General features: G+C 43.1%; 1 protein-coding gene across 3 annotated transcripts in view; it reads right to left on the bottom strand.

Annotated features, from left to right (window-relative positions):
* The window catches only part of LOC133513645 (formin-1-like), a 52,685-nt gene that overhangs the window by 13,592 nt on the left and 25,374 nt on the right, over nt 1–13,719 (bottom strand). For 2 of the 3 annotated variants that reach the window (XM_061844598.1, XM_061844596.1), the window contains 6 exons: nt 12,486–12,547; nt 12,213–12,301; nt 10,654–10,783; nt 10,426–10,572; nt 10,099–10,348; nt 3,461–3,553 (listed from right to left, as the gene is read on the bottom strand). In XM_061844598.1, the coding sequence (XP_061700582.1) occupies nt 3,461–3,553; nt 10,099–10,348; nt 10,426–10,572; nt 10,654–10,783; nt 12,213–12,301; nt 12,486–12,547 (771 nt within the window). The remainder of the gene's footprint in view (nt 1–3,460; nt 3,554–10,098; nt 10,349–10,425; nt 10,573–10,653; nt 10,784–12,212; nt 12,302–12,485; nt 12,548–13,719) is intronic. The other variant, XM_061844597.1, reaches the window with a different exon arrangement.

Raw genomic sequence — 13,719 nt, forward strand, 5'->3', positions numbered from 1 at the left:
GCGCTAAGGAGCAATCAGGAGACGCAAATTTCATCTTCCAGCAGGACCTAGCCCCTGTCCATAACACCAGACGCACCTAAACCTGGTTTGATTCCTATGCCGTCACAGTGCTTGACTGCCTGGGTCGACAGATCTAAACCCCACTGAGAATCTACGGGGTGTTATCAAGAGGAAAATGAGCGGAGACCCCAAAACAAAGAACAACTGACAGGAAGCGTCAAGAAAAAATGGGCTCCCATAACTCTCAGGCCGCAAGGTGTGTGCCTCAATGTCATGGCATATTGAAGCAGTGATGAAAGCAAAGGGGTTCCTTACCAAGTATTGAAAATTAACATTGTTCTGAAAGTACCACTTTTGATCGATTTAACATGATCCTAATTTCATTTTTTTCCTTCCAAAAACTGAGATGTAAATGGTGATTTTGTCACAGTATTGTAATTTTTGGAATACCTGATTTTGTGGGTTTTATGAGCTGGAAGGCCAAATTATGTAAAAATAAATAAATGACACTCTGAGCACTGAATCTATCATCTATCAAAGTTTTACTTTTTGAATGGAATTATGGAAATCAAGTTTTCCATGATCCTCTTAATTTTCTGGAAAGAGACTGCATAACAATCACTGCTAGTCGGCTGTGACCAACATGAGGGAGGACAAAGCAAATTGACCCGGTGTTTAATGTAATGCCATGACATAATAGATTTGGGGGAAGGGCTAAGGAAAACTTGTAATATTTTGGAAAGTGTTTAGGCAGAGAAAGATAATGGCCCTGAAGGATGAGCGTATTGCGTTCTTTGATTAACTTTCAATCTGTTTTGAAATGGCGTTTTAATTGTGTGCTGTTAAACATGAACTCCTGTCTGTGAACTGGCTCCAAAGAGGTGAAGACGCAGTGGGACTAGATGAGAACAACGTGTAAAACACACGGATCACTGGATTCGCGAGGGATCCGCTGTTGAAGCAGCCTGAGATCATACGGGGAAAATTAAGAGGGGGCGCGCAGGAGCGTTTGGGTTCACCTGCAGGCCCCGCTGAAAGACTCTCCACAGGCTGGGTTACAGGTCACCTCTCACCAGGAACACAACTTTCACAACGGAGTTTTATCTCTTTGGCAGTACTCAAGCATCGGGACCAGGGTTTGCCTGAACACGTGCACGTCCAAATGTGTGCGTCGTGGATACGATCCAATCCCGCAACGTGTGGAAGACACGCACGCGTGCTCAGCGTGTACCTGGTTGACGAATCCAATCACTCACTGATGACTCAGAATTTAACAGCTTTGGCAGCTGTTTGATGTGCAAGTGTTTTGGTTTGCCGTTTGAAGTCACGGAATCATCACAATAGATGTTTACATGCTGCCTCCCCCCACCCCTGCCTTCTGAGACTAGCCAACAGTTTGAGCTGAAAAAGGGGGTTTACGCAAAGCAACTTTATGTTCAGATGTTCTTTTGTCACATCGTGGCAACTGCAGTGGCTTAAAGGGCTACTGTCATGAAATGGATGATTTTTAGTATGTTATTAATGAAAAAACATCAGCCAATATGGGGCCATGTGTTTTTTCACCACAAAACATGATTTTGGCAGCTTTTTGTAACTCCCTCCATGAAAATCCTCTCGAGGGATTTGTTTTCGAGAAGAAGCAGGAAGTGACGTAAAGGACAGCGGCGCCCCTAAGTGATCTCGTTTGTTTCCATTAGTTTTACTTCTGGGAAGGTAGCTCGTTGTTCCTTCGTGTTAGCCAAAATGCTGGCTCATTGCATTGCTGGACATTGCTTGAACACTCGGGAGAATGGATTTACCCTTTATAAGTTTGCAAGAGACCCGGTTCGTTGTGAAAAATGGATTGCATGGGTGCAAAGGACGAGAGCTTCGTAGGTTCCAAATAACAGGATACAGTTACTAAAAAAATAATATTTTGGGGTGGACCACGTAATCGGTCTCTCATAATGTAACAAAAAGTCCGCGTACGAAATATGTTGATGTGCGCGTTGGGCTGCTGCGCGGACGGAGGCGAATCTGAAGAACCCAGCCAAGCATGCCTTATTCAGCCGCGTGCGTGCAGTAATGCGCCCCGGCTCGACGGTGTTCATCGAGTACTGCGGCGGCTATGAACATCCCCCTAAAAGCAGCACGGCTTGGCTCCATTATATGCCACCACGGCGCCGAAAATCAGCCACACCGGCTGAGGCGCTGCGTTCGGCGTTCACGACTTCTGCGAAGGCTGCGCATCGGGCTTTGCGGACGGGGGCGGCTCTGAAGAACCCAGCCGAGAATGACTCACTCAGCCGCGTGCGTGCAGTAAAGCGCCCCTGCTCGACTGTGTAGTTCATCGCGTACTGCGGCGTCTGTGAACACCCCGCTAAAGCAGGCCGGCTCGGCTCATCATAAGCCACACCGGCTGGCTGCGATGAGCCGCAATGGCTCATCTCCGCCGCGGAAGTGGATCGGACGGGGATGCGGTTTGGCCGTGATTGCATATCATCTGAATATGGCTCGAAACAATAGTGTAATATTGGCCTGGTAACTTCACTCGGTTGTGTGGTGTTCTCCTTTTCGAAAAGAGCTTCCGTGTCAGAAGGGGCGCATTTGTCTCCCATAGTTAGGGTGCACCGCGTGTTTTCATTGGCGAATGTCTGGGTGACGTCACGGACGGAGGATGCAGCTAATATGGTGACCACTTGGATATTGTAGAATGACACTTCTGCAACTTTGCTCTCTCTGCTCACATTTATTTTTTCGTACAGACATTGAAGTGAATAATGTTATCTACTTTTCATTACAATATCTATTTTAGAATGTTTATAGGGATGACACTTGGGCTTTAAAATGCTTTAACCAGCAACATTTTGCCACTCTTCTGTTTCTGCAACATAAGTGCGAAAGATGTCACAAAGCTTTTTGATTGAAATCAACACAATCTTACCAGCTCGTTATTATCCTTACCTCTCTTTCAGCAAATAATATTTATTAATGGTTGAGATTTATTATGATCATTGATTTTCTCCACCGTTACACTTTTGCCGCTGGAGCCCTTAAACCCCCCAGCATATCCCCATTTTCTACATTAAAGATGTAGAAAGCCAGGACAGGGAGATGTCCCAGTTGACTGAGGGCCAAACTGAAATTGAATGGGAACTGACCCCATTCCAACAATCAGCTATGCAAACAACTACTTACAAATATGGATGTACATGTCAGTGTTTTAAGCACTGTCAATGTAGTACGAGCATCACTCTCATCAAAATATGAGCATGGAGACTTGAACGATATTTCACCAGTAGGTACCTCAGGCTGTTATGTACCTACGTATGTATGGCAGATGGGGAGAGCGCTGGTGTCTGGGTCGAGAGCGTCAGATAATGGTACCCCGATCCACCAAGACCCAGTCAGTCTCCACAAGGCTGCTCAAACGTTTTCTATACTTTACAAAATGTCATCATAAAACATACAACTCACTCACCGGTAGAGACGAATCCCTCCATCTTTTCTCTGAACGGCTGGAGGTGTTCCTCCGCTGAGTCAGCACACACCTTCTGCATGTCTCGCTCGCAAGCTGAGGAGAAGGATGCATTACATGTTTTTGGAACAGATGAGGGATGCAACACAGCGGGGCGTGAGCCATTAGATGACAAAAAAAAGAAATGCGCAAAAGGTGAAAATTGCGGCACGGTTCCATCAGAAGTGACTTGTGCATGTGCGTGCGTGCCGTTTCCTGATGGGTTTGCGTTGTCGTGCCAAATGACGTGACTCGCACACGCTGGCAGGAAGTAACCGTGACTGAGCGCGTTCCAAACGATAGCTTTCCCACTTCCTGTCAAAAGAAAGTCTGGGATGCGGTACCCGCCGACTCCGGATGAGAGAACTTTTGCAGATTGTTTCAACCTGTAAGTCATTAATGTCTGCCATAAATACCTCCACTTTCTTATGACTAAATAGCTAAATTGTTATGCAACAAACAAGAGCATTAAAAGCGCCGCGTTGTCTTTTTCAGATGTTTTCACCTGCAGCTCAGTAAACTCCCTCTTCATCTTTTATTCATCTTTTATTTATTGGCTGTCTCATGAAAACACAGAGGAAACGTCTGTGTAATTAAGGAGAGCCAGAATCAGACTCACTTCCTAAATCCACGAGACCCAAAAGTTATGGCAACATAAAAAAAAAAAAAACACAAACACAACAACCAAAATATTCTGTTTCGACAAACCACATTTCCTCTGCAGAAATACCCCAATTCCAAAAGGCCCATTCAAGTCCAAAGAGAACAATTTAGAAACTGCACTACTCAAAATGTGGTCCAGACAGAAAATGCCGCAAGGGGGGAGGACGCAAAACCACAGCAGCTTTAAGGAATACAACTCTTCTGACTTTTGAACCGAGAAAAAAAAAATCACGATTCATTCATGAAACCTAAATGCCTCATAACGGCATTTATTTCTTTAAAAAACTTTAATCTCATTTATAGATCAACAGAACAAAGAATTGGAAATTAGGAACGGGTTGAGCCTGAGGCTAATGTTTTTTTTTCCCCCAAATGGCACTATTTTAATGGTTTGAGGTTTCCTAATGTTTAACATGAACATTTTGTATCCAAATCAAATGTAGAAACCAGAAAAGTATATTATTCTGTACATAATAAATATATAATAGTTCACAATAAAGTGACAGCTAGCTAGATTTACAATACATTTTCTGTATTTTCTTGTACTGTACACCCCAAATTGGTCACCAGCCAATCACAGGGCACATAGAAACAAAGAACCATTCTGTCTTACAATCACACCAATCACACAATTTACAGTCTCCAATTAACGCATGTTTTTGGGATGTGGGAAAAAAACAGAGTACCTGGAGAAAAAAAAAAACCATGTAGACACCGGGCAAACATGCAAACTTCATAGAGGCGGGGCCAGGATTTGAACCCCAGTCCTAAGAACTTTGAGACAGATCCACTAACCATTTTCCCTCTATAGAAAAATATGAATACAACATCAGCTGATGGTCACATGAATTAAAATGCCCATTACTATGAACTAGCGACCAGTGAATATTACACTGCAGTACAAACTGAAACGCCGTTTGAAATTTTGACATTAAAAAAGCAAAACGTATCCATGAAGTCGCAGTTAAGTAAATATTTGTTTTCCCTTTGTTACACTGCAGCTAAAACAGCCAATGAGAACAGGCTCAAATAACTTTAAGTGACCAGTAGGATGACCATAAGATGACTGAGATATTAAATTTGAATTCAAATTAGATGACCCTACAAGCAAACTACATACAATTAAGACAGAGATTCCACATTCAGCTGGATGAGTTACAGACAAAATTTTAACAAACAATTTCTAAAGTATGTTTAATGCAGTTAACGAGAGTTTCTTGAGATCAATTGAGAGCTGCCATGTAACTCCAGTGCTTTTAACAGTAGACAACAACCATGGATTTTCCTTTTCCCAATTGTCTCTGGTTGTGATGGTCACAGAGACAGTCTGGGTCATGATGGGAGCCGGCACCGATCTTTAAAGGTAGCCTCAGCATCATTGGCAGCCTACTTTGTCGCCATCTAGATAGTTAGTATATTGGGAAAAAAGGCCAGTGTGGCTCTGTCGTTTATAGAGCCAGTTTGGTGATGAATGTTAGTGTGTGTTTTATAGGCTGTGTTAAATCAACAAACCCCCGAGAGAGAATTTGAGCCTTTCCCGAGCCAAGTGCCGATTTGCAAGCGCATCCAAGCAGGAGCCCACACACAAGAGATAAACATTAGTTAGATACCCTGCAGTGCTCAAGTAGCACTCAAAAATGTTTCGCACAATCTGCAAAAGCTCTTGCGGAAGAGCGTCAACAAGCTATTACGTAAAATAAAGTAAGATGAGTGTGGCTGCGGGTCAGTAAGTGGGAAGAAAAAAAATTGACATTTTAGCTTTGAGTTCACTGATGGTGTGGTGGGACACATTCCTGATTTGGTGCGAGCAGTGTGGGATTGATTCCCGCTCAGCGATCGTACCCTGCAAATGACTGGCAACCAATTTTGGGTGTAGTCCTTATTTGCCCGAAATTAGCTGGGACAGGCTCTCGCACTCCTGCAACCCTTGTGAGCATAAGCGGCTTGGAAAATGGAACAGTTCCTTCCTTTTTCCCACTGTGCAGCTGGCAAACCACATGTACAGGTGGTAAGGATGCTTTCCATGGTGGAGGGGTAAAAAGACACAAGTGGTCTTTGGGTGATGTTGTTCTTCCTGAGGATTCTCAGAAAATGGAATATAGATTTTTTTTGGACCATTTTTTTTGCACAACACCTGTGTGGTGTTCTTATTCCAGATCACTGACCCTTTCCAAACAGCTCCCACCGATGAAAATGGGATGAATGTCCGTTTTGTTTTTCTGAATTCTCTGATGAGCTCCTTTGTTTTGGACGTGTTCAGGAGCAGATTAGTGTCTCTGCACCGCACGGTCACCTCAGAATACTCAGAGAAAAACCCACGCAAGCACAGGGAGAACATCCAAGCGCAGCACTGGCAGGGCCTGGATTTGAACCCCGATCTCAGAACTGTGAGGCCAACGTTCTAACCAGCTGCTCCACCGGGCTGCCCCTTCATCTCACGCCTGACTTTGGTTCTGGCAGTATGGGATCATTTTGCACTCGGTGATGGTGTCGATATGTTCCCTGTGACTGACTGGTGACCAGTCCGGGGTGTAGTCAGCCTTTCAGATGAAGTTAGCTGGGATGGGCTCCAGCACTCCTGTGACCCTTTTGAGGATAAGCGTTTTAGAAAATGGATGTATTAACAGAACATATAGTGTAATTTTTCTGTGTGATCTTAAAGTCCCGCAGCATGGTTGGATCTACTTATTGTTCTCCTTTCAGCACACATTGAGGTCATCAGCCTCTTACCAAACAGGAAAGTGATCAAAAGAGGATCAGGTTTCTGCATAAGGAAAAGGGCGACCCAGTGGATGAGGAGCGAGACCAAGAGCATCGACATCGACTCGACACTGTGTGGAGACTGTCTGACCTTAAAGTTGTTAATTTTGCAAACACACAACTGTAAACTGAAGTTTACCACCAAAGAGCCAATTTCCTACGAATGCAAACTGTCAGCAACAAATGGGAAGAGGGTGAGCGACACCAGGAGATGCGCTAACACCAAGTCTCCTTCCTGACCTTTGCTCAGGGTAGGAGGGTAAAGACGGTGCTGCTGCCGCCCCAGGATCATGCGAGGGGCACACGGACTTGCTTGAGAAAGTCAAATCTTAAAATGGGATTCAGTGTGAATGTTTCAGACTGTCCACAATGTGTTAGCGTTGTAATTAAGACCAGTTGCTTTCTTTCGGCGAGTTTATAACAGCCAGGCATAAATATTTATTCCTGAGGCTCCACAGGGATAAAAGCTGGTGGGAGTCGTAGGTGGGGCTCACCAATAGTCCACAATCCAAGGCTGGCCCTGTGATGCTGATACCCCGGAGGACTACTGTGCCAGACTATGCCGCGACAGATCAAATTCGAGCACTCTTGTGTTACATTCATTGTCTTCATGCCCTCCATTTTCCCTCATAAATGAGTGACAGCTTGAGGTGGGTCTGGCTGCTTTAGGAAACACTTTGTATTTTCCCCCAGGTCAGAGAGAAGAGAGCTTTAACAGCGATCTAAAAAAAAAAACGGAGGGGAGAACTGAGAGCAAATCTAATTGCTTTCATATGCTATATTATTGGTTGATTTAAATAACAACAGACACCAGGGGCACAAGGGGGCACCGCCTTTAACCTCTACGTGGCCCTGGCTAGCCAAGACTGACTGGCTAGAAAGTTGACTCCAACACTGACGCCACTACACACACACACACACACACACACACACACGCACACACGCACACACACACACACACACACACACGCACACACACACGCACACCACACACACACGCACACACACGCACACACATGCGCACCCCCGTGCTGCATTCAAAAGTCAACCTTTTATATATAAAGCTTCTACTAGTTAATAATACAAAGAACATGAACTCAAAATAACTTAAAATAAAAACTTTCCATCCATCCATCTTCTCCAGGGGAAAGGCAGACTACAACCTGGAGAGGTCCAACAACCAGTCGCAGGCTAGAATAAAACTATTAATAATTAAAGCTCAGACAGTAATTAGGCAGCAATACACACCCAGTCATTTACAAAGGGGTGTGAACATTTATGGAGCCAAATATTACTCAGATGCTTGATGTAGAAAAAGGTTGTTTATGTTTTAGTCCTCTGCTTACTAGTGATGCAAAGAGAGCTGATGGAGGAATATGTCTTAACTTTGACTTAATAGGGAAAGCTCCAAAATACACCTGTGCCGGAAGTGTCATACAAGCGGACGGCAGTAATGTGCATTCATGCTAATTACCCTAAGCTAATTAATGTACGGGTTTAACAAGTAACGCGTTTCCAATGTTTAATTGTGTGTGCAGCTGTCTGTGTGAGAAATGCCTGCAATTTTAAAAATTACTGTATTTTCCCTACTATAAGGCGCATCTAAAACCCTTTAATTTTCTCAAAAGTCGATGATGCGCCTTATAATCCGGTGCACGTTATATATGCATCAATATTGAGCCTTTAGTGCAGCTCCATCTAATGGATGCATAACGTAACCCCAGCCTCTACTGTAGCGTCTACTCTAACCGCCTTATAATCTGGTGCTCCTTATTTATGGAAAAAGTTTTAAAATATGCCATTCATTGGAGGTGCGCCTTATAGTGCGGAAAATATGGTAGTGTTAGCACCAAAGCAAGAACTAATGGAACACTGGTGTAAGTCACATGATCCAGTGTCACTGTAAATCAGTGTATCATTTGTTCTTTTCATTTTCATTTCGCAATCAAACAGACAAAAAAAGTGACTTCTTTCAATTGTTTTTCAATTTTAGGCTCTAACAGGGGCGTAGTTAATGGGGGCCCGAGCCAAACCCAGTCATGAGGCTGTCCACATCCGTGTACTGTTCTAACCCTAACCTCAACACAAGGTCTTTAATGATGAAATCCTTAAAATGCTTTGTGAGGATTATTATCAAAAAGGTGAATCATCAATGCTTTTACTGTAATTGATTAGATCTTTACTCAACGTTTAATGCCGTTGACCATTTTGACTGCTTTATCTCTAAGTAAGTAGTTCTCACATCCTTGTGTTTAAAAGCATCACGTGTCGCTCTCCGCTGCATCTCTACACCATCTCCCTTGGCTGACACTGACAAGTACTACTGCTACTGCCCAGCTCGTCAACTCTGTCCGTTGCTGTTTGTTTTCCTCTGGCTTTCTCTTATTCTCCACTCCACTGGGGAAACTCCACTTCATTTTCCTCACAATAAGTTTTGATCAAGTCTTCACATGCGCAGAAAGAGGATGGAATAGTCCACTGCATGAGAAGGGACGGGGGCAGTTGAAACGATTATGACAGATTGAGGAGGTTGTACCCTGACAAATGGTGACACTTGCGGGCTGGCAACTGTGACTAAGCATTGAGGGGGGGCTGACGAAACAGCGGGCTTTGTGGGCATCTGGGTTTTGCCGCGTCGTGGCGACGACGGGCAATCAAATTGTCTTTACGTAAAACTGGTCTGGTGTACCATAATGTATTTGCCTAATGATAAATCCAACCCTGGGCTCAAATCCCATAATACAAAATGGAAAAATGGGACACAGGTCTAAATTTGATTTTAATATTCATTTGGTTAGGTTTCCATGAAACATAGTAAAGAGCAATAGTAAAGATAATTTACCTTGTTGGCCACAATCAATCCAGACCACAACCGCGATCCATCAAATGATCCATCAGCTGTATGACATCAAGGGCAAGCGTGTTCGAAGCATTATTCTAAGTGACTTCATGCATTAAGAAGTACTTTCCTGCCAAACCTTATGTAATTCAGTCCTTCGACCCATTTTGCAAAGGTCCAAAACACTGTAAATCTGTAACCGTGTTATCGATATTAGCAAGAATCATGGAAGTTTATGCAAGTTCACAGGCCACATAAAATGATGCGGTGGGCCGGATCTGTACCCTGGTCCTTGATTTTGAGACGTGGTTTAGGGTTACACTTAGAAGAAGTTACTTACTTGTCAAATCTTTCTTCAACTTCCTGATGTCCTTCATTAGATCTTCAAATTTGACCTGTGCAGCCTGGAATAATTCTTGGGGTTCCAGCAGAGGGTACACACTCTTGTCTGTACCAGCATGCTGGAAGAATATAACAATTAATAAATGCATGAATAGTTTTTCCCATCGGTTCAACTGAAGACAACTCACGTGATCAATATTTCGCAGGTAGTACAGAACCACATAATCCACCAAACTCATGTGATTGTCCTGAAAAAAAATATATTTTTGTAAAAATACTACAAATTGACGCAGCATTTTGAGTGTTTACTCAAGTAAACTCTTACCCTGCTCTTGACGTCCTTTAACTTGGGGAGGATCTCAAGAGTAAAGCCATCAGCTTGACCTCTTGTCCTGTTCCCTCCATTCATATAATTCCCAAAGGCCAGAACAAGACCCATTACTTCACGCACACTTTTGCGCTCCAGCAGTTCCTGACAAACACACACACACGCAGCTATTATGACAGAAAGTCAAGGTAGCAAGATGACGCTTGGGTGAAGCGGTGCTCTTACTTTGCATACATTCTTTATAATTTCCACTTTGCAGCGGATGGAGGAGATAGTGTCGAGGAAAATTGACCGGAAGATGATGCAGTGGGCTCGGCCTGCAAAGTTGGGAATCTGGGAGAGCTCATAGAGAAACCTGGGAAACACAAGGAGGGGCGGAGATTGGGGGTGTGATGTGTTATGACAGAATTAAACAAAACGTCTAACAGGAAGGACTATTCCGGGTCTTTGGCAGGCCACGCTTCCCTGCGCAGGACTGGCTGAGTCAGTGCTGGTGCACCCTGGCAGGCCATAGTCATGCGTGGTGTTGCTTGGCTGGTCTCGAAAGGGCCGCGGGGTCGGCGGGGAGAAAAGGATGGAGCGGCACACGGGGACTGATCAAAGTTGGCTTGGGCCCGACATGGGACGACTTATGTAAACAGTGGCGTGTCGGAGGGGAGCGGAGCTGTAACATCCTGTGTGATTAGAGCCCGCTGACACTGAGTAGGGATGACTCAGGCGGCCATAGTGACAGCTCTGGTCAAACATGGAAATAGGAAGGCCAGGCTGAGCGGCACCACTGGATCCAGGCCTCATTAACTGGCCTCAAAAACTTAACCCTGACGACTTAAAGCTGCAGAAGCCACGTCCGTGTACTCAGCCTTGCGCACACGAAAATCCATTTCAGAGTACAGTAATGCGTATACTGTAATTACCAAATGTTTCTATTTTGCCAGAAAGATACAATGGTGCCTTGACATACGAGTTTAATCCATTCTGGGGCCATACACGTTGTGTTGCTTGGTAAATAAATACTCAAACCAGATATCTATAAATGGTGACCGCGGTCCTGATCCGGACCAAGCAAGGTCTCTCGTGGACCAGTAGTCAATTGCTGTTAAATAAAGTTCAGGGATGTTTGACGTCATGCGCTGTTTTTTTCACCTATAGGCCGCTGTCACAGATGCACTATATTCAGTACTACTGTTGCGCTTGTTGTGATCACGTGACCACAATAAGGCAATCGAACCATTGGTTGACCAAAAGAGATTTGCCTGCTTCTCAAAAGTTCAATCACCACAGAATGGCATCGATGATGACAAAGAGGACACGTGTGATAGTGGCCAAAAAAACATCAATACAATAAATACTGACGTGCGTATAAAATGATATGAAATGGGAAAGTGCACGTCTCTGTCTAGGCTGATCAGAAAAACATGGCAGAGATGAGAATAATTATAGAAAGAAATACAACGGAATGTATAGCTGAAAATGCACTGTCACTTGTCTTAGAGGTTGTGAGGGATTACATACTTTTAGTATGTGATAAACTATCACAGGTTTTCCAATTAACAGTTAACTTCTTTAGACACAAGTATGACAGGTATTATGATTATTATTTTAAATATAACCTTTTACACTGTGATTGTCATTTAGCATTTCAATAATACAAACTTGACCTCACCCACAACTGACCCTGCATTGTTCAACTTTTTTGAAACCACGTTTTAAATGCAGACAATTATAGTTTGACTGCATCTACTTTATTGTGTATGGGTTGTCGGAACATTGTGAAATTGGCTTACTGTTCAGGTTTGTCTAGCAGTTTGACTTCATCCTCTTTTGAGGTCTTATAATGTTTCTTGATCTTGTCCAGCTCATCAGCACTTGCCCTCTGCGAAGGGAAAAACAAACAAACAAAAAAATTGCATCATTTTACAGCTGAGCTAGTCATGCAAAAGTCTGCATATGCTAATAAGTCTTGCAAAATCTTTTTTTTTTTTAGCAGCAATACAAACAGTTCTGCCATAAAAGTTATATAATCACTTTTTATAAAAACTTTAAATAAACATACTTACGTTTTCATATAAAGCCTCAATGGTTTCCAAATCCACCACCGAGTTATCCACATTAAGAACAGCTGAAACAATAAATGCAGCATTAATTATAAACAGTGAGTCTAATAAATAGGAGAATGAGAGAAAATCTTGGCGCAAGTTTTCTGCCTTTTAAGCTTTGCCAGTGCATCGACAAGATGAGCAAACTTGTTTTTCTGACTACTAACGGCATTTTAAAATTAAATATTTATTGGTAGTAAACTACACGATGATATATGACTTCCAGTCAATGTGGATTTGGTGATCCAATGTTTGAAAAAATTGTTGGCCCCAATTTAGAGGTGTAGCAACTAGGCCTGCGGCAACATCCAAAACACATTTTTTCATTACAATGTATTTGAATCATAGTGTACTGTGTACTTTCTGTATTCGTGTCCAATGACGAGTTTTGCGCCGTCTTCATGACGTGTTTCATGTAAATATTAGGTGACAGCGATGAAAAGGGAAAATAACTTCTGCTCTGTGTCTGAGAGGTGTCACAGGTTTATGGCTTTGCGGGGGAGGTTGGGGCACGAGGGGGATGACTCCGTTCACTGACGGATCATCTGACACGTCTGGTCGGTGTTGGCCGAGCACAGCAACTTTCAACCCAGTGTGAAAGTCAATCAATCACCAATTGACCATTTCCTGGCCAGTACTACGCTTCAGTATTTTGGCATTGTTGCAAATTTACCATTTGCTTACAAATGGTGCAAATATTAACGTACCATTCTCAATACATTGGCTCAGAATATTGATATTGGAGTTGATATGTGTATATAGTACAGAACTTACAATCAGGTGCATAATTTCACTTTTCGTGTTTTTAATATAACATACAAATACGATGTTTGTAGAATCATTCAACTACTATGCCACTGCGTGCTAAAAGCTGAGGGCCGCACACAAGAAACTCAGGATCTCAATTAAAGCTTCTACTTATCAATTTAAAATCTGATAACCGCGGTTTCTGTTGTGAGTTGTCCTATTATGTTTCTGCTCTATCAACAGTCTATGCACGCTCTATTTTACATTCATGAGAGAAAAGTGCGGCCTAAGATAGGTGGGATAGGTTCCGGCATGCTTGCGACCTTTGTGAGGATAAGAGCTATGGACAATGAATGAGAGAATGAATGAATGAGAGAAAAATGTTTTTTTTTGTCTCTTTCTCTGTCTGTCACCAATTTGGTTGAAATGATTGCATTCAGGCTAATAA

The sequence above is a fragment of the Syngnathoides biaculeatus genome, chromosome 15 (assembly GCF_019802595.1).
Source record: "Syngnathoides biaculeatus isolate LvHL_M chromosome 15, ASM1980259v1, whole genome shotgun sequence".
NCBI classification, from domain to species: Eukaryota; Metazoa; Chordata; class Actinopteri; order Syngnathiformes; family Syngnathidae; genus Syngnathoides; species Syngnathoides biaculeatus.